This window comes from Ananas comosus, linkage group 18 (genome assembly GCF_001540865.1).
Source record: "Ananas comosus cultivar F153 linkage group 18, ASM154086v1, whole genome shotgun sequence".
In the NCBI taxonomy this organism is placed as follows: Eukaryota; Viridiplantae; Streptophyta; class Magnoliopsida; order Poales; family Bromeliaceae; genus Ananas; species Ananas comosus.
In genome coordinates, this window is record NC_033638.1 from 6,276,149 (window position 1) to 6,302,395 (window position 26,247).

At 36.2% G+C, this 26,247-nt stretch overlaps 2 protein-coding genes and 1 pseudogene across 3 annotated transcripts; 1 reads left to right on the top strand and 2 right to left on the bottom strand.

Moving 5' to 3' along the window:
• On the top strand, positions 898–5,966 carry LOC109723774 (annotated as a pseudogene).
• LOC109724376 (sanguinarine reductase) lies at positions 15,565–21,096 on the bottom strand. The gene is made up of 9 exons (XM_020253172.1): positions 20,683–21,096; positions 19,760–19,872; positions 19,604–19,657; positions 19,406–19,490; positions 17,505–17,610; positions 16,974–17,060; positions 16,774–16,871; positions 15,969–16,078; positions 15,565–15,871 (listed from the first exon to the last, which is right to left on the bottom strand). The coding sequence occupies exons 1-9, from the start codon at positions 20,978–20,980 to the stop codon at positions 15,806–15,808; spliced, it is 1,017 nt and encodes a 338-aa protein (XP_020108761.1). The 5' UTR covers positions 20,981–21,096; the 3' UTR covers positions 15,565–15,805.
• On the bottom strand, positions 22,442–26,160 carry LOC109724392 (putative disease resistance RPP13-like protein 1). Of its 2 annotated transcripts, XM_020253206.1 has the most exons (2): positions 23,170–26,160; positions 22,904–23,050 (listed from the first exon to the last, which is right to left on the bottom strand). In XM_020253206.1, the coding sequence occupies exons 1-2, from the start codon at positions 25,937–25,939 to the stop codon at positions 23,037–23,039; spliced, it is 2,784 nt and encodes a 927-aa protein (XP_020108795.1). In that variant the 5' UTR covers positions 25,940–26,160; the 3' UTR covers positions 22,904–23,036. The 2 variants fall into 2 exon arrangements, with proteins under 2 accessions (XP_020108794.1, XP_020108795.1); XM_020253205.1 differs by having other exon boundaries at positions 22,442–26,160.

Sequence of the window (26,247 nt, forward strand, 5' to 3'; positions counted from 1 at the left end):
GGTATATATGTGTACGGACTTCATTTGCTGATGCTTTAATCAATGCTTTCAAAATATAACCTTTAGATGCTATATTGGGACACTTTTTCTTAACCATTGTTAAATAAAAAAAAAAATATTCTTAAATGGCTAATTTTTGTGTAGTGGATATATATTTCGTATTCGAATTGTACTTGAAAAGAAATTAAAAAACAATAAATGGGATTGATTTTTTTAAATTCCGACCTACTGATGTTTTCACCCGTGAAATCGGTCGTAATAAATACTACACACTAGGTCTAATCATTTTTCCTTAAATCACCAAAAATCTTAAACAACAAAACACAATTATGTTGAGTAATTATATCCCAAAATGACAGGGTTTGTCATGATCAACAATAAAATTGAATTTGCAGATTTAGCATTTTACCGTAAGAACTCCCGCACAGTTACACCTGTGGTTATAATTAATTCTTGCATATTTTATTTTTAATATTGATTATGTAGCTTGGTAATGTGACTCACTTTCCTCTTATTGAAAAGTTAAGGAATCAGAATAGTCAAAATAGGAAACATATCCTACTACAATCATCATATTCAATAATACTAATACATTAAATTATATGAGTTGTTCCTCACATTCTACAACATGCAATCAAAGTCTGGCCAAGTGCTGATATAGTAACTAAAGTCATTATTGAGGTTCAACCAAACCAACCTTATTAAAATCAGAATGTTTATTAATTCATTGTTTGGCATCTTTGTTGAAAATTCTAAACAAATTGAATACACGTGGATGCAATTTTTTCATTGTATAATGAATAATTAATTAGATTCGACATATACATTTTTTTTTTTGAGAGAGATAGTGCACGCTACCGCTTCGTTTATTTCATTTAGAAATAAATTTAGCTGTATATGTGTGAATCAACTGGATTCGGAACTTGGGATCTCGGACTACCAACATTCAAGGTCCTTTGCAACTTGCTAGCAGAAGACGGTCTGGGAATATACCACTGTGGGATCCTCAATATAATAATTAACAAGAGAATTTACTTCGAGTTTTTTATTTTTTTGTGTATCAAAACTAAATTACTGTTGGATACACAATGACAATACAATTCACATCCACTTTTGTATAGAGATTTTATTTTAAAAATAAAACAAGAGACAAATGTCAAACAAGACCTTAGATTTTTATTTGCATTGATTGTATGGGACTTCTACCTATTATTGTTTAAACAATTGAAACATAAACACTTACCGCTCCATTGAGATTGATGATTATCAGAAAAATCTCAGCATGATGATTCTAATCGTTTTTATACTAGTTTTCAATAAAAAAAACTGAAGATTTTCAGCGACAATGTCTTTAGATCTTATTTATTTTGCCCACGTTCTGATAAGTACATTTTCTACTGTGCAATTTTACACTAGCAAAGATTGTACAATCAAACTGCAAATTAAAGTTCAAGAAACATAATTATTTAATAGCGAATTTTTTCGTACTCTAACATAATAATGCATAATTCTATATTTACAGAATACTAAAATAAAGGTCAATTTGACATTTTTTTTGTTAATAATTTGATAAATTGATTTCTTGGTATAGATGAGACCAGATAGATGAACAGTTGGTTGTCAACAGATATATATTATATAATATAACACAGTATAAAACATGCTTCTGTTGTATTAATGTTGCCAACATTGAGTCTGTGCATGTCTGTTCTTAATTTTTCTTTTTTTAGGCGAACTCTATATAAGCATGCAATAATGTCAGAGGAGGCAGCAGTTTAATCATTTCAGAAGTTTTAGAAGCATTATTATTTAGCATATCCCATAGTGAAGAGTGTCACTCTAATTTTTTGATTGTCAACTAGGGCTAAACTACCACACTCTCTTCTCTCTCTCTCTCTCTCTCTCTCATTCTTCTCTCTCTCTCTCTCATTAAAGTAGGGGACAAAAAATCCATTTACTCTATTATTTCCTATATTTTTCCTAAATGTTATAGTTTCCAAACTTCAATAAATTATTAGTCCTAAAAAATTAACCTTTTTTTATTATGGTGGGGGGGGGAAATGATAAATTTCATCACCATCTACAAATAAATCAATTATTTCACTGAGGGTTTTTTTTTTTTGTTGCCTGATTTGTTGTTGTTGGAAAACTAGCCCTTAGGCATTTCTACAACGTTGAATTAAAGGATCGTTTTACAACACAATGCTATAGCGTTCTTTGCAATGTTAGGCACGTTTAAAGTGAAAAGATGACCTATTTTGGGAAAAAAACATTTGTTCAAAGTTATGGGACCGAACATAAAATTATGTAATATCAGGATACGGGACTCTCTCACTTTACCCACATATATATGTTCCCTCTTTTTGTCTTTTTTCTTTTTTCTCATCTCTAATTTCTTCTCCTTTAGATATTTATCCTCAAACTTTTGTTATATATATATATATTATATATATATATAGAGTTGTACTGGCTACTATTAGTCGAGCAAAATTTCCTTATGCTACATTTTTAGCCTTGATCAACTCTTTTCATTTATTTCTAAGCATTGGATTAATTACTATTTAAACCCAGTGCGGGACCACTAACCCTAGGGCGGAGCCACCTCAACTCTAAAACCGACTAATATCTATCGCTGACCTACAATTATGCATCAAGGGTAACAATTGATAGAAAAAGCGTTCTATTGTTTCCACCTATTTATATATATTCCATGACTTATTCATAGTTTATAGTAATTTTGTATAGAATGTTCTATAAAATATTGTTTTCTGGGCAATAACTTTTCAAATCAATGATCCTCTATTAATATGAATCTAGATATTTAAATTTTTAAATAAATCTCGTAATTTTTTCATAAATCGATAATAAAGTCTATTTGAAGCGCGACATAAAATAAACGGTCAAAATCAAACAACATTCTATAAATGGATGATTGGATTTTTTAATTTAAGATCGGAATTATTGATATTTATCTAGATAGTGAATTAAATTTTTTTATCAAAAATTTAATTCTTTTACATCGTTAAACTCGCAAGTTTTTTCATGCCGGCACTTAAAAATTGTCATTTTTATGCATTTTTGATCGTAACGTAAATAATGTCGAAAAATTATAAAATTTAATTTCTAGAAGTTTTAAATGCTCTATATAATATTTAACGATACAGATTGTCGATTCAGAAGCTCTATCATCGAAAACAACTTATGAGTACGAGGACGATCGTACTCGTTAGAATATAGTAGCCGGATTGTCAGTAGCAAACGGGCTCGTTATCACTTATTTATTTCGGATGATTGACCTTCAAATCGACGATCGGTACCGTTGAACATGATCTGTATTACTTGAAGTATTTAGAAATCAAATTTCAAATCTTTTTTGACTATCATTAGCTTAATTAGAAAAGTTTTCAAATTTTATATTTTAATAGTCGTATAAGACGTTTTTTCGTTTAACAGTATATAAATATATCCATATCAATTTGAATTTTAATTAGAAATTCTTAAACTATTTTAGAACAAGATCTATACTCTTGATCTTGATTAAAAAACTTCTATTATCACTTTTAAAAATATTTCATTTTCAGCATTGTTCATTTTTATGTCCGCTTGATGGACAAGAGAACACTATTGAAAAAAAAATAATAATTGATTTCTACTAATATTTCAAGTGGTATAGATTATATTCAACGATATTAATCGTCGATTGGAGGCTTCTATTATTAAAATAATAATGAATGACAACGAAGCTTGTTTACTACCGATATGCATTCCAGTCTCTCTCTCTATATATATATTTATTATTATATTTATATATATCCTCAGCAATCTTAGCACAACCACCAAAATGCACTGTGCTCCCATTTCTTCTCCAAGAAATTGAAAAAAAAAAAAAAAAATCTCATCCCCATACAAAAAACAAACCACACCATATTGTACAGAACAGAAGAAGCAGAAGCAGAAACATAAACAGAAGTGTTCTGTCTTCTTACTGCTGCAAAGTAGTCGCTAGTGCAGCAGATCAGGACCAAAAAAAGAAGAGAAAAAAAAGAAAGAAAGAAAGAAGAAAGAAGAATCAGACATGGAGGACCACTGAAACGCTGTCTCTGGACTACCTGAAACCTGTCTGATCAACGGGCAGGTTCAGCGACGTCGCTTCAGCGTCGAGGGCCGCCTCGTCCACGCCCACCGCTGCGTGCTCGCCGCCGCAGCCCTCTTCCGCAAGTTCTTTCCTACGGCGGCCGCGGCGCCGGCGACCCGCCCCTCGTCCCCCCGCCGCCCTCCTCCCCCCTCGGCGCCCCTCTCCCCCCTCCCTCTCTCCTCGCCTCCCTTCTTCTCCTCTCCGCGCTCCCCCCGCGGTCATCGCCGTCAGCGCGTCAGCTACGAGTAGTTTCCTTCTCGTCTGCAGTTCCTTCAGCGGCCAGGTCTCGCTCGTCCCGCAGCGGCACGAGCCCCGCAGCGACTGCGGCCGACCGCGGCTGCTGGCAGCCCACTGCACTGCGCCGTCGACCTCGCCTCGACACCTCGCCGCCGCCCGCTCCTTCGGGATCGATCAGCTCGTCCTCCTCACCCAGGTTTGTAATTAGCTTTTCTTCCTTCCTCCTTCACTCATATATACAATCTATGATATCCTCTAATTCTTGTACTACTGTTATGACGAGTTTCAAAAAATCTAGGTCCAAAGAGGTTTCAGTTCTTCTTCTTCTAAAAAATGGAAAAGGGGTAGGATTTATATGATGGCGATCACGATAGTCTCCTCTCTATATTTTATGCAAGGAATGAGGGCTAATTCGAATTCGAAGCCATTTTAATGAGCGGATTATTGATCACTTGATGTGTGGTAGCTTAGCTAGCTGATCTCTGAGTTTAATGGATGTTCGTATATATGGTGGCGGTGGCGGTGGCGTGGCGGTGGTGGTGGTGCAGAAGCAGCTGGCGCGATGGGTGAGAAGGCGTCGATCGAGGACGTGATGAAGGTGCTGCTGGCGTCGCGGAAGCAGGAGCTGCACAGCTTGTGGGCCGCCTGCTCGCACCTCGTCGCCAGTCCGGCCTCCCCGCGAAGTCCTCGCGAAGCACCTCCCATCGACATCGTCGCCAGGATCGAAGAGCTCCGCCTCAGCTCTCCCTCCGCCACCCACCCCACCACCCAGCACCACCAGCACCACCAGCACCAGCGTCGGCGCTCCGCAGCTTCCTCCCCTTCTTCGTCTCCCCTTCATCGCCTCCCTCGGGGCCCTCCGTCGACCTCGACGCCGCCGACCAGCACCACCACAAGATGCGCGCATGCGGGCGGCGCTGGACTCGTCGGACGTGTAGCTCGTGAAGCTGATGGTGATGGGGGAGGGCTCAACCTCGACGAGGCGCTGGCGCTGCCTACGCCGTCGAGAACTGCAGCCGCGAGGTCGCGAAGGCGCTCCTCGAGCTCGGCGCCGCCGACGTCAACCGCCCGCCGGCCCCGCGGGGAAGACCTCCGCTCCCACGTCGCCGCCGAGATGGTCGACCCGGACATGGTGGCCGTGCTCCTCGCACCACCACGCGACCCACCGCGCGCGCACCGTCGACGGCGTCACCCCGCTCGACGTCCTCCGCAACCTCACTCCGACTTCCTCTTCAAAGCGCCGTCCGGGGCTCTCGCACGTTCGAGCCCAACAGCTCAGGCTCTGCCTCGAGCCTCGTGCAGTCGGCCGCCATGGTCAGATGTCGCGAGGGGAGGCTGCTGCACGGTGGCGGTGGCGGTGTCGGCGCGGCCGATCCCAAAGCGCGGCGATCTATCCGCATGGGACACGGAGACGAGCGGCTTGGATTCGAGGATGGTGTATCTGAACCTTGGAATGGCGGCCGCCGCCGCCGCGCAATTGGGGTGCAAGATGAGTTCGGAAGGGGAGGAGAATGGAGAGCAGCAGCAGCAGGTCGCAAGGAAGAGGGATGAACAATCGGGCACCCTCAATGTTTTCTTCCTCGGGTTTCCTTAACTTGCCATATTAATTTGTAAGCCTACTTGAATAATTTGCTTAATTTGTTGGTTCTATATCTACAGTTACATTAAATCTTCTCTTCGATCTCTCTGTGCCTTAAATATATATTTATATTTAGCTTACTATGTGAATAAAATCATTAGACTTCAGTCCAGCTCGATGAAGAGCGCACTAACAGTTTAACAATGGAGTTGAATTTTTAGTTACTCATGACTTATTTCATTTGCATTTTTGTAATTCGAAATCTCTTTCACTGTTTAAAAATAGTGGCGAGTGGTTGAAATTTAATTTTTAAATTTATTTTTGTAGTGCGTTCTTCACGCCTGAGTGAAAACTCATATATGGAGGGATAGAAATGGTTCAGTCTGCATCTAATAACAATGAGATGGAGAGTTTCATATTTTGTGCTTCTTCTCTCTTTTAGTTTTTTTCTTTGTTTCAAACTCCCTCATTTTGGGGTTTTGGTGGGTATTGGCTCATGGGGAGCACTACATGTGAGGGATTTGAAGGGGAGACAATGAGAATCTAAGTAAGCTTGAATGATGGAGGGAGAGAACAGGTCAAATTTACTCTTCTTGACACCAACTTTTGTTTTTATTCATGCCTAGCTGTAATTTTCATGGGCTTCTCATTTCTCTTGTGTCCCTTTTGATTTTATTTTATTCCTATGTATTTATTATATTTTGCTCCCTCTCTCTCTCTCTCTCTCTCTCTCTCTCTCTCTCTCTCTTCTCTTCTGCATTTCACTAGCTAGCTATAGTTCAGCCATAGTTTAATGGCCAACATATACCACCTCCATTTTAGGGAGGTAGGTTCCCTTCACCTATTGCCTTCATTACTAGGAGACTCTTCATCCTCCCTGTTGGGAATTGTTTGGTGTGGACATGGCATAGCAATGAAATGAGCTGTCTCCTCTTAGAACAGCTTCTATATATATGCATGTACATGATTTTACTCTTCTACTTTTCTACATGGCTTCTCATGCAACATGATCATTTTTCTTTTTTTTGTTGGCCCCACAGTTTTATTTGCATTACTATTAAATATATGGACTATTATAAGAACCCCCTCAAGAGATTTTTTAGCTGTAGACAAATAAATCTTGTCTTGCATGATTTCCATTGAGTGTGACTACAATATGCAGCATTTGTAAACTGGTTTTATTTTTCACCCGTGGGCCCAAGTGTGGTTTGGTGTGGTGTTGGTGTTTGGTGTTGGTGTTCCTCTACGATACATGCATGACATGCTTTGTTGTTACTGTGTTTTCCTTTTTTAGCTTCATTTGAGGCTTACCACTGCCTCTTTATAGTATATATATAGGAACTTTATGCAACTGTTGTTACGTACGTATAGACTCTTTATGGTATGGCTTAAAGGCAAGTGATGAGACCTGTTAGAGCTTGTTAATTTATATAATGCGTGACTCTTCCACAACTCTTTCCCTTCTCTCTCTTCGCTTCCTAAAGGACTGTGTGTAGCACCATTTGGAGAGGAATATGAACAACAGGTGTGTTGGATACTGTGGAGCCAATCATTTGTTCAAATAACTATTAATATATATTTCTTTTGATATAGGGAATTAATATATCATTTGTTTCTTTAGTAAACAGTGAGCCACTAAGGCTCCTTGCATTAAGACATTTATCTCATGTTATAAAATACTGTTCTGCTGCTAATTAAGTGAATAAACATTTCATGTGTGCATGTAGCTGGGTGCACTTATGCATGGAAATTGGTGATTTTGATTTAGAATTTTAATTAGATGCTTGCATTTCTCTCTCAATGTAAAAAAAAAAAAATCAGGAACTCCTGTATCAGTAGGAGATCATATATATAACTTCACTATTTGTTTTTAGGAGAATATATATATATATATATATATTAATATATATATTAGGTGCATATCTTTTGTCTTCTTATATATTTTTGACATATATATATGTTCTAGGTATTCAGAGCCATTTTAAGATTGTGTGATAAGTAGACAACCAAGAATTATCTTTTAGTTCATTTGAAAAACATTCTCTGTGAGCATGGATAGGATGGCCTTCCACTATGTATATGGCCATGCTTAATTGAACTGTTTTTTTTTTTTTTTTGGTTTGCTCATGTCATTTGCATTAACTTAATGTTCTCCATATTGTAGCTTTGATATGCATACATGCAATTTAAGAAAATGGGTTGTCACTACCGACTGTTAGAGCAAGTGGCAAGGGCTTGGTGGTTGGTACCCGAGACCAGGTTCGATCCTAATGATTCACATTTCCAGCTAAATTTATTTCTAAAATGAAATAACGAACGGGTAGTAGGGTGAAACGAGCGAGCTCGATGCGAGCTTATGTCAGCTCAAATTTCGGCTTGAAATTAATTTCGAGCCTAAATCTAGGCTCAAGCTCGGCTTGAAATTAATTCGAGGCCGAGCTCGAGCGAGCCTAATTTCGAGTCGAGCAGCAGCTCGAGACTCTAAACGAGCCGATTGAAATTTGTCAACATTATATAATCAATAGTTTAATTTTATAAAACATTACTATAATTGATGCAAATGTTCAATTAGTTCAAATACAAAATAATTGTAAGAATGTGAGCTAGGGTGACTGCCTGACTAGGTGAGGTCAGAGAGAAGAGAGAGAGAGGAAAAAAATTGGGGTTTGGGAATTTGAATGTTATCATGTTTAGGGTTATGTACAATAGTAAAAGTCTGAAAGAGAGAGTGCTGTTATTGAAATTTAGAGTTGGCTCAATTGCACGGTTGTATTTGTTGGGTTTTATTTAATGGACCATACAATAATGGCACAAATTAAATTAAAGCCTATATATAATAAAATACATTATATTTATAAATATATTATATATATATATATATATATATATATATATATTATATATATATATATATATATTAGTAGCTGGAATACTATGTAGCAAAGGGCTCCGTTGCACCCATTTGTTTTCGATGATGAGCCTCCAAAATCACGATCGGTACCGTTGAAATGATCTATACCACTTGAAATATCTAGAAATCAAATTTCATGTTTTTGATCTTTTTTCGATATTATTCTCTCGTTCATCAAGTGGGCGTAAAAATGAACGCGCTGAAATGAATATCCTTTAAAAAGTGTGATGATAGAAGTTTGTAATCAAGATCGAGAGTGTAGATTGTTCTAAATAGTTTAAAGAATTTTCTAACCAAATTCAATTGATTTGGATAGTTTTACACCGTTAAACGAGAAAAACACCGTACATCGACATATCTAATTCTGACCTTTGATCATTTAGGTTCAATGATATCGAAAATATTTTGGAAATTTAATTTTAGATACTTCAGTGATATAGATCACCCTTGTTCACGGTGCGATCGTCGATGTGAGGGCTCCATCATCGAAAATAAATAGGTGGCAACGGAGACCGTTTGCTTACTGATAGACATTCCAGCTCAGTATTTATTATATAAGTATATATATATTTTTATTTTATTTTTTTCGAGCTTTCCGACTTTTCGAGCCTAATTCTAACGAGCGGTATATACTCAGCTCGGCTTGGAAATGAATTTCCGAGCCTTTTATTTTGTCAAGCTCGGCTCATTTATTATCGATTCAGCTCGAGCCGAGCCGATATCGAGCGAACACGAGTTCGAACGCGAGCCGGCTCGCTCGTTTGCCAGCCTGAGCGGTAGGTGTACCTATCTCTCAAAAAATTTAAACAAAAAAATGTGTCACTGATGTCCCAATGTCTACAAGATCGTAAAGAGCTTGCTAGTGGACCAAGGTTCAAGTTCGACATCCTAAATTTGATTCCATTTTTCAGTTAAGTTTATTTTAAATAATAAATAAACGAAAGCGGATAATATGCTACCTTATCTAAAAAAAAACAGTTATACAATATTATCATGAAAATATACTTGTTATCATTAGTTCATTCATATGTGTAATTAATTAAAAATACAAAAATTAATTGGGTAGTATATATGTTCCTATAAATGAAAAGTTCCTGAAATTTAATATTGGTATATAGAAGTCATTTGTGATTGATACCTCGATCTATTAATTTATACAAAGCAGAATTTTTTCTTAGCTGCAACTTCAAAAAGTGTTGATCAAGGAAAATTTTGAAATGCAAGGAAAATTTCGAAATGCTTAATTCTTGTAGAATATGCTTTTGGTAGGGATTTAGAGGGGATTTGATTCATCTAATCATTTTAACATTACTATATGAATTATTTCTCTATTCGATCTACCATTGAAAGTAAGTAAAATATATATATATNATAGCGAGCTATCTGCTTCATTCATTAAGCGAAATGAACTAAACGTACAGTGTGAAAGCAGCTAGGGCCTCTGAAGCAAGCCGAAACCAAAAAGACAAAGCAGAAGGGAGATGAGGGGAGATAGGGAAAAGGAAGGAGTGCGAGATAAAAATAAAATAAAACAAAGTTAAATAAAGTTCCTTACATGACCTACAAGTTTCTACCATTGCATCTTTGACTTTTCATGTAGTCTCAAAGAACAGGTGTACCCATGTTACATTTATTCTAAATCAATGCAAACAATGTGCAGCATACATCTTATTTCAAGTACATAAGAATATGGAGTGAGTTGCATTTAAAGAGAAGAGATATAGAGCTGATCAAGTAATAAAAAAATAAATAATTTAACTAGGCAAATAAAGCCTAAAATACAATATATGTACTTTAACATAACTAATATACTTGCAAATTCTTAGAATACATGAGAACTATTTTTAAAGAAAAATCTTAATTCTTTGAAGCTTTAATTCTCATTGACATTTGGCTTACTATATATCATATATATATTAGTTCATCTTTTGCACATCTGATGTACGCATAAATGTGTTAATACACCTCTTTAAAAAGTCATACATTTATTGTTTCCATTAATTGTCTTAAAAGGAAAACATTTATTGTTTCCATGAATTTTATTAAGTTCATGACCTTTCGACACGAAATAACCGCAAAAGTTATTATGCTTGCTCTTTGTTTGCTTGAATGGTCTCACAAATATTCTTTCTATGTTTGCTCCTTTTTTCCCCATACATACAAATTAAATTGAATATGCTTAATTTTTGGCCTATCTTTTGACAATGAAATTGTAGCAATAGTAAAAAAGTGAGAGACAACATAATGCCAGGGATGGGTGCTAATACTATTCCTTAGATTTTCCTAGTGCGATAGAATTTTCAAAATATTTAAAGTTGTAAATGTTTTTATAATTTACTTAAATTTTATTAAGTAATACCTGAAACTTATATTTGGTTTGGCCTAGAGAAATAGTTGTTATTCTTCGAATGGTTGGATATACGCATATAAGAATTAAGTTGTGGTCTGATGATATTTATAGCTAAATAAGAAGCTCAAATTAATTAAACAACCATTCGAAGAATAACAACTATTTCTCTAGGCCAAACCAAATATAAGTTTCAGGTATTACTTAATAAAATTTAAGTAAATTATAAAAACATTTACNTTCTTCGAATGGTTGGATATACGCATATAAGAATTAAGTTGTGGTCTGATGATATTTATAGCTAAATAAGAAGCTCAAATTAATTAAACAACCATGCATTGGATACACCCATTGAATTAAGGTAATAATGTTAATTGTAAACTAATGTTCATGAATTTGATGGAGGCTATTAAATTATTGGTTAGTGGAATGCAACAACATTGGAGTTCATTGAGATTAAGATTTAAAGAAAGTATTTTGAAAAAATTAATTAATTACTTAAATTTAAAGAGATGCGACTATTGAGATGATTAGCCTTAACTCACAATCATGTTTGCAACTGATGAAATGAAAGCTATATATATGTTGCGCCATTCATCGAAGAAGCATGAAAAGTAAAATAATTATCTAAATTCAATACTAGTTACTCTCTCATCATCCCCTACTTTATCAACTTGACACAATTATACTGAAGAAATTGCATCATGTTTCTTTAACAATTTTGCTACATTCAAAGGACTAATTTGATCATATGTGCAAATACAGTGAGTGACAGAGCTTCATTCTTTCCTGGGGGACTGTTCGTTGATCTAATGCACACCAATTCAAATATTTGGTAGAGATGAATTAAGCATTAAGGAGAGTGCCATTGCAACACATCTTAAAGCCTGACTAATCTCTCCACCTAACTTTTTCACCTGTTGTTCCGACAATCTTAAAGCTTAATCCCCATATATATCAACGCCTACATGACAAGAGATAGTTACAAATTTCGCGCGGAAAGAAAGAATTGACGGGATAGATTTTAGGCACTGGAATAAGAAAGCATTCTGTCTTCTGACAACTCTCAAAATTGCTTATGCCCTCAACACTCCGAGACCGAAAAACAACAATAATGAGATTTTTGCACAAACTTACTCAAGACAAAATATAGATGAAGATGACAGCATATGTTGAGGCAACACTAAATGCGATGTTGGGCACACTCTTTGATACTTACCAAAATGTGCGAAATGCAAAAGAATTATAGAGGGTCCTTAAAGAGAATTGCAAAATCGATCGAAGATGCTACAAGTAGAAAGTTTCTTGTCACACTAAATTTAATAAGTTATAAAATAATTGATAAGAAGCCTTTATTGATCAATTGCATGAGATTTAACATACTTATAATCAATGTACTCAACAAAATATGAATACGGATGAACCCATAATTGTAGCATCAATTATAGATAAATTTTCTCTATCATGGAAAATTTTAAGAAAAGTCTTAAACAAAAAAAATGAAGATATTACTTAAAAAGAATTGACCAATCATCTTCATAGAGAAGAAGAATATTGTATGCATAATGGTAAGGAGGAGCAAGATGCTCAAAAGCCAAGTTCATATGATGGAAGAAGGTTAAGAAATGCCCTGTCAACAAACAAAATATATATATATATATATATATAGAGAGAGAGAGAGAGAGAGAGAGAGAGAGAGAGAGAGAAAGGGGGAGAGAGAGAAGGGCTGCTATACTTTTATGTGTATAGAGCCCTTCGTACTAATCATATGTTATTTTCAATGATAGAGTTTCCGAATTGATAATCCGGTTAAATATAATCTAGATGATTTGAAACTTTTAGAAAATAAATTTCGTAAGTTTCCGAAATTATAATAAAGTTCATCAAACGGACATAAAATAAACAGTCAAAGTTGAACGACTTCCTAAAAATAGAAGATCACATTTGTACTCATAAGTCGTTTTCGATGATAAAGCTTGCAAATCGATGATCGATCCATACCATTGAACATAATTTAGAGCATTTAAAACTTTTAGAAATGAAATTTTATAATTTTCCGGCATCATTTATCTTACGATCAAATGATCTTAAAATTTACAATTTTTAACGGCCGATATTAGATACTTGCTAATTTAACGGTGTAAAAGAATTAGAGTTGGTTGAATTTTTGATAGAACATTCTATTTACTATCTAAATAAAGATCAATAATTCTGATCTTAAATTGAAGAGTCTGATCATCTATATAGGAGGTCGTTCAATTTTGACCGTTCATTTTATACTCGTTTGATGGAGTTTAATATAATTTTAAAAAATTATGAAATTTATTTTCTAAAGTTTCAAATTCTCTAGATCATATATAATGATATGGATCGTTAATTCGGAAGCTCTATTATTAAAAATAACTTATGAGTATGAAAAGGTCGATACTCATAAGAGTATAGTAACCATGCTCTCTCTATATATAAGGATCAAGTGCTTGGTGACCAATAACAAAATGACTAAAAGAAAATTGGTGCATGCTATCACTGCGGCAAACCCTTCCTCATGTGAACAATAATAAAATCCAAAAGAAAAAAAGTGCATGCTATCACTACGGCAAACCCTGCCATTGCAAGAAAGATGGTTGTTTTCTCGAAAAGAAAATTGCACCAGATTGTGATAATGATATCTGAAGCCAATGCATGTCCTCCAAGATGACTAGGCAAATGATATCAAAAATAGCAAAATTTATTTTCTAAATACTTAAAATACTTTAGATTAAGTCTAACGGAGCTGATCGTCGATTCGAAAGTCCCAATATTGAAAACGACATGGAAGCACGAAGTGCTCCGTACTTCCAGAAGCATACCAGCCGCACTATATATATATATATATAGTTCGGCTACTATACTCTTATGAGTACGATCGTCTTTACACTCATAAGTCGTTTTCGATGATAGAGCTTCTAAATTGATGATCAATATCATTAAACATTATTTAGAGCATTTAAAACTTTTAGAAATCAAATTTTATAATTTTTCGACGTCATTTATCCTAGGATTAAAAGGGCACAAAGTAACAATTTTTAACGGCCGATATGAAATATTTGCTAGTTTGATGGTGTAAAAGAATCGGAATCAATAAAATTTTTATAGAAAATTCTATTCACTATCTAGATAAAGATCAATAACTCCGACCTTAAATTGAATGATTCGTTCATTCTTTTTAGGACGTCATTCGATTTTGACCATTCATTTTATGTCAGCTTGATGGACTTTAAATATGATCCACTTCATTAAATATGATCTAGAAAATTTGAAACTTCTAAAAAATAAATTCATAATTTTTCAAAATCATAATAAAATCCATCAAGCGGGCATAAAATGAACGGTCAAAATCGAACGACGCCCTAAAAATGAATGATCGGATCCTTCAATTTAAGATCGAAGTTATTTGAACTTTATCTAGGTAGTGAGTAGAATTTTCTATCAAAAATTCAACCAATTCCGATTCTTTTACACCGTTAAACTAACAAATATCTCATACCGACCGTTAAAAATTGTCAATTTTGTGACTTTTTAATCGTAGGTTAAATGACGTTGAAAAATTATAAAATTTAATTTCTAAAAGTTTTAAATGCTCTAGATAATATTTAACGGTATGAATCATTAATTCGGAAGCTCTATCATCAAAAACGACTTATGAGTATAAAGACGATCGTACTTACAAGAGTATAATAGCCGGACTATACATGTGTGTGTGCGCGCGCGCGCGTGTGTTTTTGTGTGTAGAGAGAGAGAGAGTCTAGCTAGTATGCTTCTGTTAGCACAGAGCTTTTCATCCTAACAATTTGTTTTCTATGATGAAACATCTAAATCGACAATCGACTCATTAATAAGCAAATAGTTTTAAAATAAATGGCTAAAAGTAAAATTGTCATAAACAAATAATGATTCCAATCTTTTATTCTTAGAAGGTCATTCAATTTTGACCATTTATTTTATGCGCGCTTGATGGACTTTATTATAATTTTTAAAAATTATAAGATTTGTTTTCTAAAAGTTTCAAATGCTCTAAATTATTTTTAACGATATGAATTGTCGATTCGGAAGCTCGATCATTGAAAACAACTTATGAATACGAAAGCCTCCTTGCTCATAAAAAAACCTAGATGTGCCAATAGAAAGTGAAAACCAGCTACATTTTGAGAGGGTAAAATTTGAAGAATCAACATACACAATTGAGAGGGTAAAAACTCTAGGTCTACATTTCCCCTATAGAGCTCACTAATTTATATACATTTCCTAAAGAGAAATTTGAGGCCATTTATATACACAATTGATGTGAAAGTGAAAAACATATTGTACTCAAAATGTCTCAACTACAACAAGTGTCAATCATGAATTGATTTTGAGGAAAGATTCTGTACATGGGCAACAAAAATTAGTTACACTTGAACAGTGGTCACAATAAAATTAGTGTACCATTACATGATATCTGATCTTGCTATATTAACTGCATAAAAATTGAAAATAGTTTATAGAATCTGATTTTTTAAATCATAATTGTACAAAAACTGGGCCAATGTCGATGCTTTCTGATGAACTGCAAACCAGCTAACTTATCTGAGCAGCTCTAAAAAGTTCTCTCCATTTCTCGGTGTTGCTTCCAGGTCCCTCTCCCTATAGTTTGCGCATTTGAATTAGTCTCAGAATAAGAATTAAAGTTAACAAAATGAAAACCCAATCTTTTAGTTCAATTGTCTTCTGTAGATATTACCTTAACTGAATTGATTTCGTATATTTGCCCTTCAGTGAAGTCGATGTCCAAAGCTTGTATGCAGGCTTCTGCTACAACAAGTCTGCTAACCTCTCCCACAAGTTTGTCTCCTAATAGGCAAAGGAAAAAGGAACCATTAGACGAAATGAAGTTCTCTTTTCTCAGAATAGCCCTTAACGTATGTCTTGCTCTTGTAAAATTTGCCTTCTACGTAATCGTTACATATCTCCTTTAATTTTACCTCGACAGCTTACTAAATTTCTCTATCTAAACACTTTTTAGGCTTAATTTGAAGTACTTTTTCTATGGTAGCTCAAGTGTTGGGAGAAAACTGTTGTTTTATATAGTACCAGAGGAAAAGATAGAGAGTTCAAGTCCTTCCAGGCTCCTAGTCTCATTTAGTTCAAGTTGTCGAACTACATCTTGGTTAAAACGTGTCGATCCCAAATGTGAAGGAAAGTGTTGAATCTAAAATATTAAAGTACTATGTTCTCTAGCAATTTAAGCTTTTAGAGAAAAGCGGTTGTTTCACAGTGATATTTGTTCATGATCATAAAAGAAAAACGAAAAGTGGGAATTAAAAAAGTGTGTATTGTTACATAAAAGACTCCTCCATCGTGTATAGCTCCACTTGAACAGAATGTCCGAGACTAAAAATGGCAAATAAATTTCCAACCATGCAAAAACTATATGACATTGTAATGCACATTCACATGCATATTTCTCTATGCACAAATCAAAGTGACCGAAAAACCACATGAATTTTGAAATGATACTTCATATGGGAGTGTGATTAAAACTATACCTTGACTTACGACGACTGCACGACGTTCCCCAGCAGTTGCTTTAAGCAGAGTATTGAGATCATAGGAAGTGTAGGGTCCATCAGTTAATCTTCCAGCCCTAGCTAAGAGAGACATCCATGTCAACTTTGAAACAAAAAAAATTATCTGTTAAGTAGATATGGAATACTTCACAAAAGAGAGTGAGTATACAATAATGCACCTTATAATGGTGTAGGGTATACCCGAGTTGCGAACAAAATCCTCTCCCATCTTCTTGAATTTAAGAACACCAAAAAGGTTCATAATGCTGCAAAAGGTATAGTCAAATATCTGAATTCGAAAAACAAAATTTCATTCAAGCAGCATATATATTCTTGCAGTAAACACTAGATTCGGTTATTGAGTATGTTGGTCATAGTTAGTGAAGCCAAAGTTGGAGTTACTTGTTCAATCTGGATTTATTTGTTCTCTCTAGAAATAAACCAAAAAGGACTAGAACTTTCACTTTGTAGTCTAAATAAAACAACCTTCGAAAAGCTGAGTACATGTAGGATGGTCAATTTTTGGAATTAGCTGGGCTGCTAGTAGTGATAACAAACAGGTCAAAAGAGGTCAAAAGAGGATTCAGCGGGAATGCAATAGTTTTTTTTTTTTTCTTCTAGTTGATTTAATCTCAATAGAAAGGCTTCTTCAGAAAAGCGGCACAACTTCATGAATAATTCGCAAGTCATAAAAGTCTAGAAACAGATACCTCCACGGTAGTTCATTATATTTTGTTACACCAACAGATGAAACAAGAACAAATCTGCTTAATGTCCGAGGCAATGCCATTACGAGATTCCGAATGCCCTCCCAATCTTCAACCAATAATTGCATTTTTCATATTAGCAAACAAAAAATAGTTCTCAATATTCAGCTAGAAAAATGTAAAAAATCCATATCCAGAGAACAAGAAAAGGAAATTGATGAACGCATCCAGACCAAGCAACTAAGATGCATTGTGTATGAGACAGGATCACGGATAAGAAACAGAAGTTACGAAAAGTTTATAGGGACATTTCTAGTGGCATTTTTTTGCATATATACGCTGTATGCTACAGATATGTAAAATTGCATAAATTTGCCTGCAAAGTTGGAAATTGCACACATGCCCCTTAAAATCTAGTTATTTGTGAGGGTGTCCTGCTGAGGAAACTATGCAAAAATATTTTTTTTTTTTGCATACAAATTCTTGGAGGGGCCAAAATGCAAGTAAATATAGTTTTCAGAGGAATATACACAACTACCAATTATACAGCATAATTTCTGCAATTTTGCATATTCACAAGCAAGGATTGCCATGCCAATGGCACACCTGCTAGTGGCACCTAGACCTGGCAATCTCGACCCATATTCGCGGGTGCCCGCGGGTTACCCGCAAATTTGCAGGTTTGGGTACCAACTTTTTCAACCCAAAAAATTACGGGTAAAACGGGTGGGTACCCATTAAGCCATGGGCATTTTGGGTAACCCGCGGGTACTCACACATATTTTTTAATTACAAAATATATTTTCTTAATTAAATTTTTTTTTTTTATTTACTCATCCTAAAAATTCTAACCCTAATTTTTTATTGCGTTACTTTTTTATGAAATTTTTTTGCTTTAAGACTTTAAATATTTTTATTGTATGTTATGATATTTTAATAATGAGTTATGTTATACTTTTAAAACTTATATATATGTGTTTTGTATTTAAAAAATATATGAGTAAAAAAGAAAAAAATTACGGGTAACCCACATACCCATCCGCCCACTCGCGGGCGGGTACGGGTAAAGATGCTGGCTACCCAAAAATTTGTGGGTAAATTTTACCCATGCCCAAATAACCCGCGGGTACAATGGCCCATCCGTGGGTTACCCAACCCACCCGTTTGCCAGGTCTATTGGCATCCACTAACATGCTAGGACACGTTGGCTCATGTTTTTTTAAAAATTTTGAAAAATTAGTCTTTCAGAGTGTTATAATATATCTAATGGATATAGAATATTTTATGTACTATATCTTACACAATTTAATAAGAATATGTCATAAACATCTTAAAAACTTAAAAAAAAAAAAAAAAAAAAAAACAGTTTATACATGTTATGAAAGTATATGCATGAAACAAAAACTTAAGTCATAATTGGATAAAAATTTATAGGAAAACACTACCATAGGTAAATTCAGTGAATATAAAATGATAAAAGAAATTGGAGAAAATCTTCTCATTTGTATTTTTTTTCTCTAAAATTTGGTCTTATTATGCAATGGAACTTACTAATTCGCCCAAACATTAGTAAATTTACAATATCTATATATTTTAAGTATGAAACAACTTGTATACATCCCAAAAAAATGCAAAAAAAATTATTTTGTTGATATGGTGTCGGCACAACCCTGTGCAATGTGCCGGCACGGCCTTGGCATGGTACGGCACGGGCTGTCCTTGTTTGCAAGCATAAATATGCATGACCCTTTGTAAAAAAAGCATAAGAACATACTAGCATCTTGATTCGCTAAGGTAGTATATCCATTTTTCTTCTAAAAGAAAAGGAAGTAAGACCTACTAAATTGAAAATGAATCTTGAGGGGCAATGCTTCGCTTATCCCTTTAAGAGGCCTTAATCCTACCTACTCGCTCAGGGGTATTGTCTCCCTCCCAGCGCTTTGAGGGGAATGCGGTGGTTCCAGTGCAGCAAATCACGTGCGTGACTCCCTATGAAACAACAGCCCTAAAATTTGATATCATATTCAATCATGTGTGGTTGATATAAGTCCTTACATATTCAACATTGCAACAAACAATAGTAACAATACAAACAGACAAACCTCGAAAATAGCTGGATCCAGATCATTAGGATTTCTTGTGTCCCCCTTCCTTACCTACCAAAATCAACCATACCACAAAGAAAAGTTTATAAACAAGAAAAGAAATATATACCAATTTCTAATTTCATCAACTGCAATTTCCAAAATCAAATGTACCTCTAGGATATCGTCAACTTGTTCGCCAAAAAGAGATACTGCTTTCGATGGATCTCTCAGCAGCAAACGAGATTTAATTTTTCTGCTCAGCAAAGATGCCACTATCAGTTGCCCTGGAAAGAATTTTTGACATTACCAAAATGAATCAATTTAGATTTTATTGAAAGTTGATTAGCTGAATTCAGCATTGAAGTGTAAAATAGATAATTGTGCAGCTTTTCTACAAAATTTGCTAAAAACACACAATTAAGCAGCAGTAACATCTGATCCATACTGCGAGGACGAAGGAATTTACAACAAGAGCGCGATCTTCAGTATCATTTATCAACCATCACACATATTCTACTCTTAGCAATTCTCACAGTTAGGCATAACTATGGAAATTCGCAAAACTTCCACTCGACATAAACATGAAAAGTAGAGGCAAGATCAAGTTCACTTTAGATAAGAACTTATCTTGGCACAAGCAAAGAGGGATCTGTGATTCCGGTTACTTAAATCAATGACTAAGATCTGTGTGATTGGAAGCTTGGAGTTTGATTTTCGTTTCTTAAAAGGCGAAAAAAATGACTTGAGAACTGAATATGGTATCCATTTTAGACATTTGATCACACCCATAATATACCGAATACTAAATGAATATATCGTATGCCAAATAAGATGTTCGAGCATTCAAAACACGGCATAAATGTAATATTCTCATGGAATTAATTAGCAAATTATTTCTTTCACATGATAAGTAAAAGCTTAACACTAAATCTGAGCCTCAGAGTTATCAGAATCATTGAAGTATTGGTGCACAATAATTGAGATTCAAGGGTTGTTGAAAACACATGTTAAGAACAGGTATATCAACATGTAACTGCTAAAATTAAGATTAACAAACACACACAGAGAGAGAGAAGGGCAAAAGAAATACGGACCAACGCCGCCGGTGCCGCCGACGACGAGAACGAGCTTGGAGGAGGATTGAGGCGATTTGGGCGTCTGGGTTTCATCCAATTCCACAGGCTGGGCCTGCTCCTCCTCCTGCTTCACAGCTCGGGCCAAAAGCGCTGCATCTCTTGCGCAGCTTCTTGAAGAAGCGCTCCTTGGGGAGAGGGGAAAGCAAAGGGCCCTGTGATTGGGCAGTGGGAATGGGGAGCTTCTGGGGGGTTTCTCAGAGGAGAAGGGGAGGTGGCGGTGGGTTGAGGGAGAGAGGAGGTTCAGAGCCATGGCCATGGCAAAGAGATGGGGAGGAGAGGAGAAACTGAGTGGGGAATTTTAACAAACAGGATAAGGGCGTTGTCGTGCGGTGTGTTATCTAGAAGAGAACATAATTGCCAAAGGGCACCAATGTAGGGAACTAGAATTTATGGTTGATAATTCAAAAGCTCAACAACCGCAAGTATGGATTATTATATTAATTAATATATCAAAGTTTGGTTTTTTTTTTTTTTTTTTTTTTCTCTTTGCTCAACTCTTCTCCGATCGGCGCTACAAAGCCCCTCTTTTGGTAGGTACAGTTAATGCCCTAACCCTCTTTTTCTCGATCTCCTTTTTGTATTATTATTTCCTTCTTTTTTGCCTAATCTCGCCCGAATTTAGTGCCAAATTTGTCCAAATTTTGATTTATTTTTATCATATTTTATATTCTCGAATCAATAATTGGACTCCCAGTGATTGTGATCTGTTTTACAGTAGTGATTTTGTGATGTAAATTTTTAGTATCTTTAGCTTTTTTTAAGGGGAATGATGGTGTCTATCTCTCTTGATGTAGAGCTTGAACAAGTTATTTTTACACATATTTATTTAGATTATCCATGCTAGGGGAAGTTGATTAGATACANTTTTGATAGCCATACTTAATTATCAAAACTAAAAGAAGAAAAAAATTATTATTAAAATTTTACCGAATTATGTGCATGATATTCATTCAAAATGATTGTATAATTAGTAAGTTCACTTGAAAATAAAAATGTCAACGAGCTGAACATGAGTGGACTCGTTAAAATATCGAGTCTGAATTAAAAATTCAGGTCGTACTCGACTCAATTTTTTCTGACTCACGAATAAAAGGATTAGAAATAATATATATAGGAAATAAATTTATAAGATTTAACTCATTAGACTTTAATCTAATGGTTGAAACTTTGCATATAAATAAACTTTCTTATAATTGAGTGGGACTTTACATTTAGGTTAGACTAAAAATTAAATAATAAAAATTTATATTTTACACATATAATTATTTATTTATATATAAATATAAAATAAATATATTCAATTTATTATTAAGCCGAACACGAGCGAGCTGACCCCCACTAACGCTTAACTCGTTTATTAAAGAGCTGAAAATTTCATGCCGTGTTCAGCTCGTGTTATTAAACGAACAATTCAATCTCGACCTCATTTCGAGCCGAACACGAGGTAAACTGCGAGCTGAATTGTCAGCCCTACTTGAGAAAATTGATTTATTAAACCATTTGATAAAGTTTAGAAAATATAACCATCAAAATTGAAATTTCATGTGCCCACTTGCAAAAGAGTTAAAAGTTTTTAGGGGTTCTCTCTACTTTTTTTTTTTTTTTTTACCAATTTATTTATTCTATTTCGTGTAGTATAGTTGATATTAGATACATCAACATACGCAAAGCGTGCAACATAAGTTTTATCTTTTACATAGAAAGTATCTGCGCTGCTTATTTTACATAATTTTCATATTTTGTAGAGAAAAATGCATCTAGTCATTATAGATGTTATGATCATGACAAAGATTATAAGTCCCTTTCTTTCCGACCATTTGCTTTAGTATTGCTCGGAATTTATGAACTCCTGAGAATTTCTTGAAACAAACAGTTTGCCATTTGATTCTACGTAAATTACCGAGGGAGCACTAAACACAAACTGCATAGCTTAGCCACGCAATGTGTTTTCCTAACTATTTGGAATTGCAAGATCGTCTCATTTAAATAAATGAGGAGGAAAAAGGTTAAATTGAGAGATTCGCTCCTGGTGACTATTGAAATCTTCTTTCTGCATCAATCTTGCGAGAGGACGGTCTCTAGCCTTTGAATATGGCAGCGGAGGTTTCGATTCACCGAGCCCTAAAAAAACAGCAAATTGAGGGTGTAAATGCTTGTCTGTCAGTCCCTGGAACTTGGGACATGAATATATCTCCAAGGATTGAAGAGAGATCAGATGGTGCGAGCCTGCGGCCTTTTCTAGATTCTTGCAACACTCAATTGTCAATACTTTGAGCGCCGGCAGGTTGGGGTAAAAATCAAGAGTTGGTCTGTCATAATTGGATATCTGCAAGTACTCAAGATTAGGGAGGTCTAAACTTACTGACCATATGTGCCAGTTACAGCTCCCCCACAACTTCAAGCCGGTTAGAGATGGAAGCTTAGGAAATGTGGTTAGAACCTTACAGTCATTTATCTCGAGCTTAGCCAACGAAGAAAGACAATCGGGTAGCCGATACAGCTTAGGGCAGGTGCTGATTGCAAGTTCATCGAGGCGAGGGAAGTCATTGATATGCACCTCACGCCACTCCTCCAATGCCCGCATCTCCGTCAGCTCTAACGTCTCTAGTGCTCGAAACCCCCCAGCGGAAGCTGAGCAGCATCCGCAAAACTCGCGGCCAATGCATTGCATTCTCTGCATCCCTCCTACGAATAGATGCTTTAGAGATGGAAGGCGACCAAGCGGCGGAAGGAAGGTGCATTTGTCGTCGCCGAGATCGAGTCTAATGGATGTTAATTTTGAGAAGGAAGGATCACCTAGCCAACTTGGTAGTCTTGTGCCGTTATAACCGTTTAGAGCCAGCTCTTTGAGGGTGGTATGAAGTTGGAGGTTCTCGAGCACATAGGCTGCATCCAATTTCTGAATGTCTATTGTAGTTCTTCGCCAGTTAGTACAGTTGTATTGAACTCTTATGCGAGAACAATCGTCAGATGCTGTGCAGCTACCATAAGACCAAAATATTGTCAGTTTCTCCAAGTTTTTCATCTTCGTCAAATCTGCATTGTCTGACTCGGTAACTCTTTCGAGGCCCAATATGCGCAACTCTCTAAGATCGACCAATCCAGTCAGCTCTCCTATCCCACAGTGCCATTTGTTTCCCCCAATATAGAATGCTGATAAACTTCGAAGATTGGTCAGATTTCCCAATCCAGTTGGCATGCAAATATGTGAATCTTCCATCACCGGTAGGCTCAAGTGTCTTAGGCTAACAAGATTTCCTATACCTTGAGGTAACTCAAGAATGCTCATGCAATGACTCAAGTCCAATACCTGCAGATTGTAAAGACTGCACAATGATTCTGGTAGAACTCGAATGTTCGTTTCTCGAAGGCCAAGATAGCGAAGATGTTTTAGCTCACCAATTGAGTCTGGTAGCACTTCAAGCATAGTGTAGCTCAAATCTATTGTTCTTAAACATTTCAAGTTCTGGAGAAGAAACTCTGGCATCTCGACTTGCAGCACTTGCATTTGTTTCAACTTGAGTATGAGGAAGGTGCGCAACCTTTTAGGCTCGTTCAAGGTCTGAAATTCGATGATGTTTTGTCCATCTGTTGGAACTAATGAAGCATGAAGGGTATCTTCATCGACATCAAGGGACCTGCTATCATGTGCTGTAATACATTCACGGCCCGATATGGATTTAGCAAGATCATGGATAAGTTCGTGCATACAAAACCAACCATCTTTAGTAGTATCAAGAGATTGTGAATGCTGAAACATAGATCTTTGCAGCAACTCATCAAAGTAGGTGCCACCTACTTCTTCTGGCGATGAATTTCTTCCATTATGTACAATATACCCTTGTGCCATCCACAACTTCACTATATAGGGTTTCTCAAACAAATAACCTTTCGGGAATGCTGAAGTGTATGTAAAGCATTGCCTCAAATGAGAAGGCATTCGATGATAGCTAAGCATTAGGGCCGGCAAAATCTCATTCCTTTCCTCGTTTAGTACTACCCAAAATTCGCTCTGTAAGACTTCCCTCCACATCTCTTCATCAGTTTCCAAGCGCAGGAGGCTTCCTAATGTCTTTGCAGCCAATGGCAGGCCTTCGCACCTCCTTGCGATCTCATAACCCATATCGGTTAATTCTCCACTAGAAATCGACATGAATTGAGGTTGATGTTCAAAAGCATATCTCTTGAATACCAACCAACAATCTTTCTCGGTTAACAACCCCAATCGGTAGGGGGTTACTGCATGCATTATCCTAGCAGTGGACTCATTCCTCGTAGTTACAATGATTTTACTGGACATCGATTTGCTAAATGGGATGCAAAGCAATTCCCATAGGCTTTGCTGCTCATTCCAAACATCATCCAACACAAGCAAGAATTTCTTATTTTTTAATGCCTTCTTTAAACTATGATGAAGATCATCAAGTTCAGCGCTATCGCAAGAACTCTTAGTTACAGATTTGACAATTGTTTGTGTTATCTTCAAGACATCAAAGCTTTGCGATGTACATATCCAAGCATACAAGTGAAAATGGCAGCGAACCATTGGATCATTGTAGACAAGCTGAGCAAGGGTCGTCTTGCCGACACCTCCAGGTCCAACTATGGGAATTACATCGACCTTTGGCTGACCATCGGACAGCAACAGTTGAATGATGTTCTTCTTATCAATATCCCTCCCATAAACTCGTGAATCATCTACCAATGAACTCGTCGGTATCAGCTTCCAACAAGCATCGTTCAACCGTCTCTCGCCGTCTTCCTCCCTCAAATGAAGCGCATCCCTGTCCTTCGCTATCTCATCCAACCTCATCCTGACTTCATTAATTCTACCAGATAAGCCAGCTGGAAATGAAAGATCATGTATCTCACCCATTTTTCTTTTCCGAATCACTGGACTAGGCTTGCCTTCAACTTGGCGCCGCAGCAGCTCGTAGTGATATTCATCGAGGATATCATCAGCATCATAAGCCACGGCTTTGATCTCATGCAGCCAGAGCTTCACCGAACTGTCTCTGATCTCCCTCTCCTCTACATCAGCAAGAGTGGCATGTATTCGCAGCAGCGTCCTCTTTAGATGTTTCAGATCTTCTTGGAGAGTGGCAAATGGATTAGAAGACGAAGATGGTAGCAGTGAAGTGAAGTTTGCTCCTTCAACGAACCTGGTGAGCTTCGTGACGGCCGATACAAGCAAAGAGAACAAGGAAGAAGCCATAGCTGAGCACCTCCTTACCACTTCCAATTCTTTGGCTGGCTGCTGCAAATGGAGTAGAGACTTTCTCAGTCAACAAAAGAAAACTCAATTATTTAAAAGGCAAATCATTTTCAATCCATGGGGGGCCACATGATGGCAACTGTTAACTAACACAAAGACTCCTTTGACACCTTGGTCAAGCCAAGCCAGCTCACCTATGGGCTCCTTGTACCACAGGCTGATACCAAAAATGTAAAGAGAGGCGGAGGGCAAGCAAACCATAGAATGATTGCAAACCAATCATCCTGCATTTGGTTCACTGTGCTCTT

What these genes read in the sequence shown, in the direction of transcription:
- LOC109724376 (XM_020253172.1), bottom strand. Translation starts at nt 20,980, where the DNA reads ATGGCCATGGCTCTGAACCTCCTCTCTCCCTCAACCCACCGCCACCTC. An exon ending in TATAATGAACTACCGTGGAG is followed by an intron (nt 17,061 to 17,504) that starts GTATCTGTTTCT and finishes TACCTTTTGCAG; the next exon opens with CATTATGAACCTTTTTGGTG. An exon ending in ATACCCTACACCATTATAAG is followed by an intron (nt 16,872 to 16,973) that starts GTGCATTATTGT and finishes TCTCTTAGCTAG; the next exon opens with GGCTGGAAGATTAACTGATG.
- LOC109724392 (XM_020253205.1), bottom strand. Translation starts at nt 25,939, where the DNA reads ATGGCTTCTTCCTTGTTCTCTTTGCTTGTATCGGCCGTCACGAAGCTC.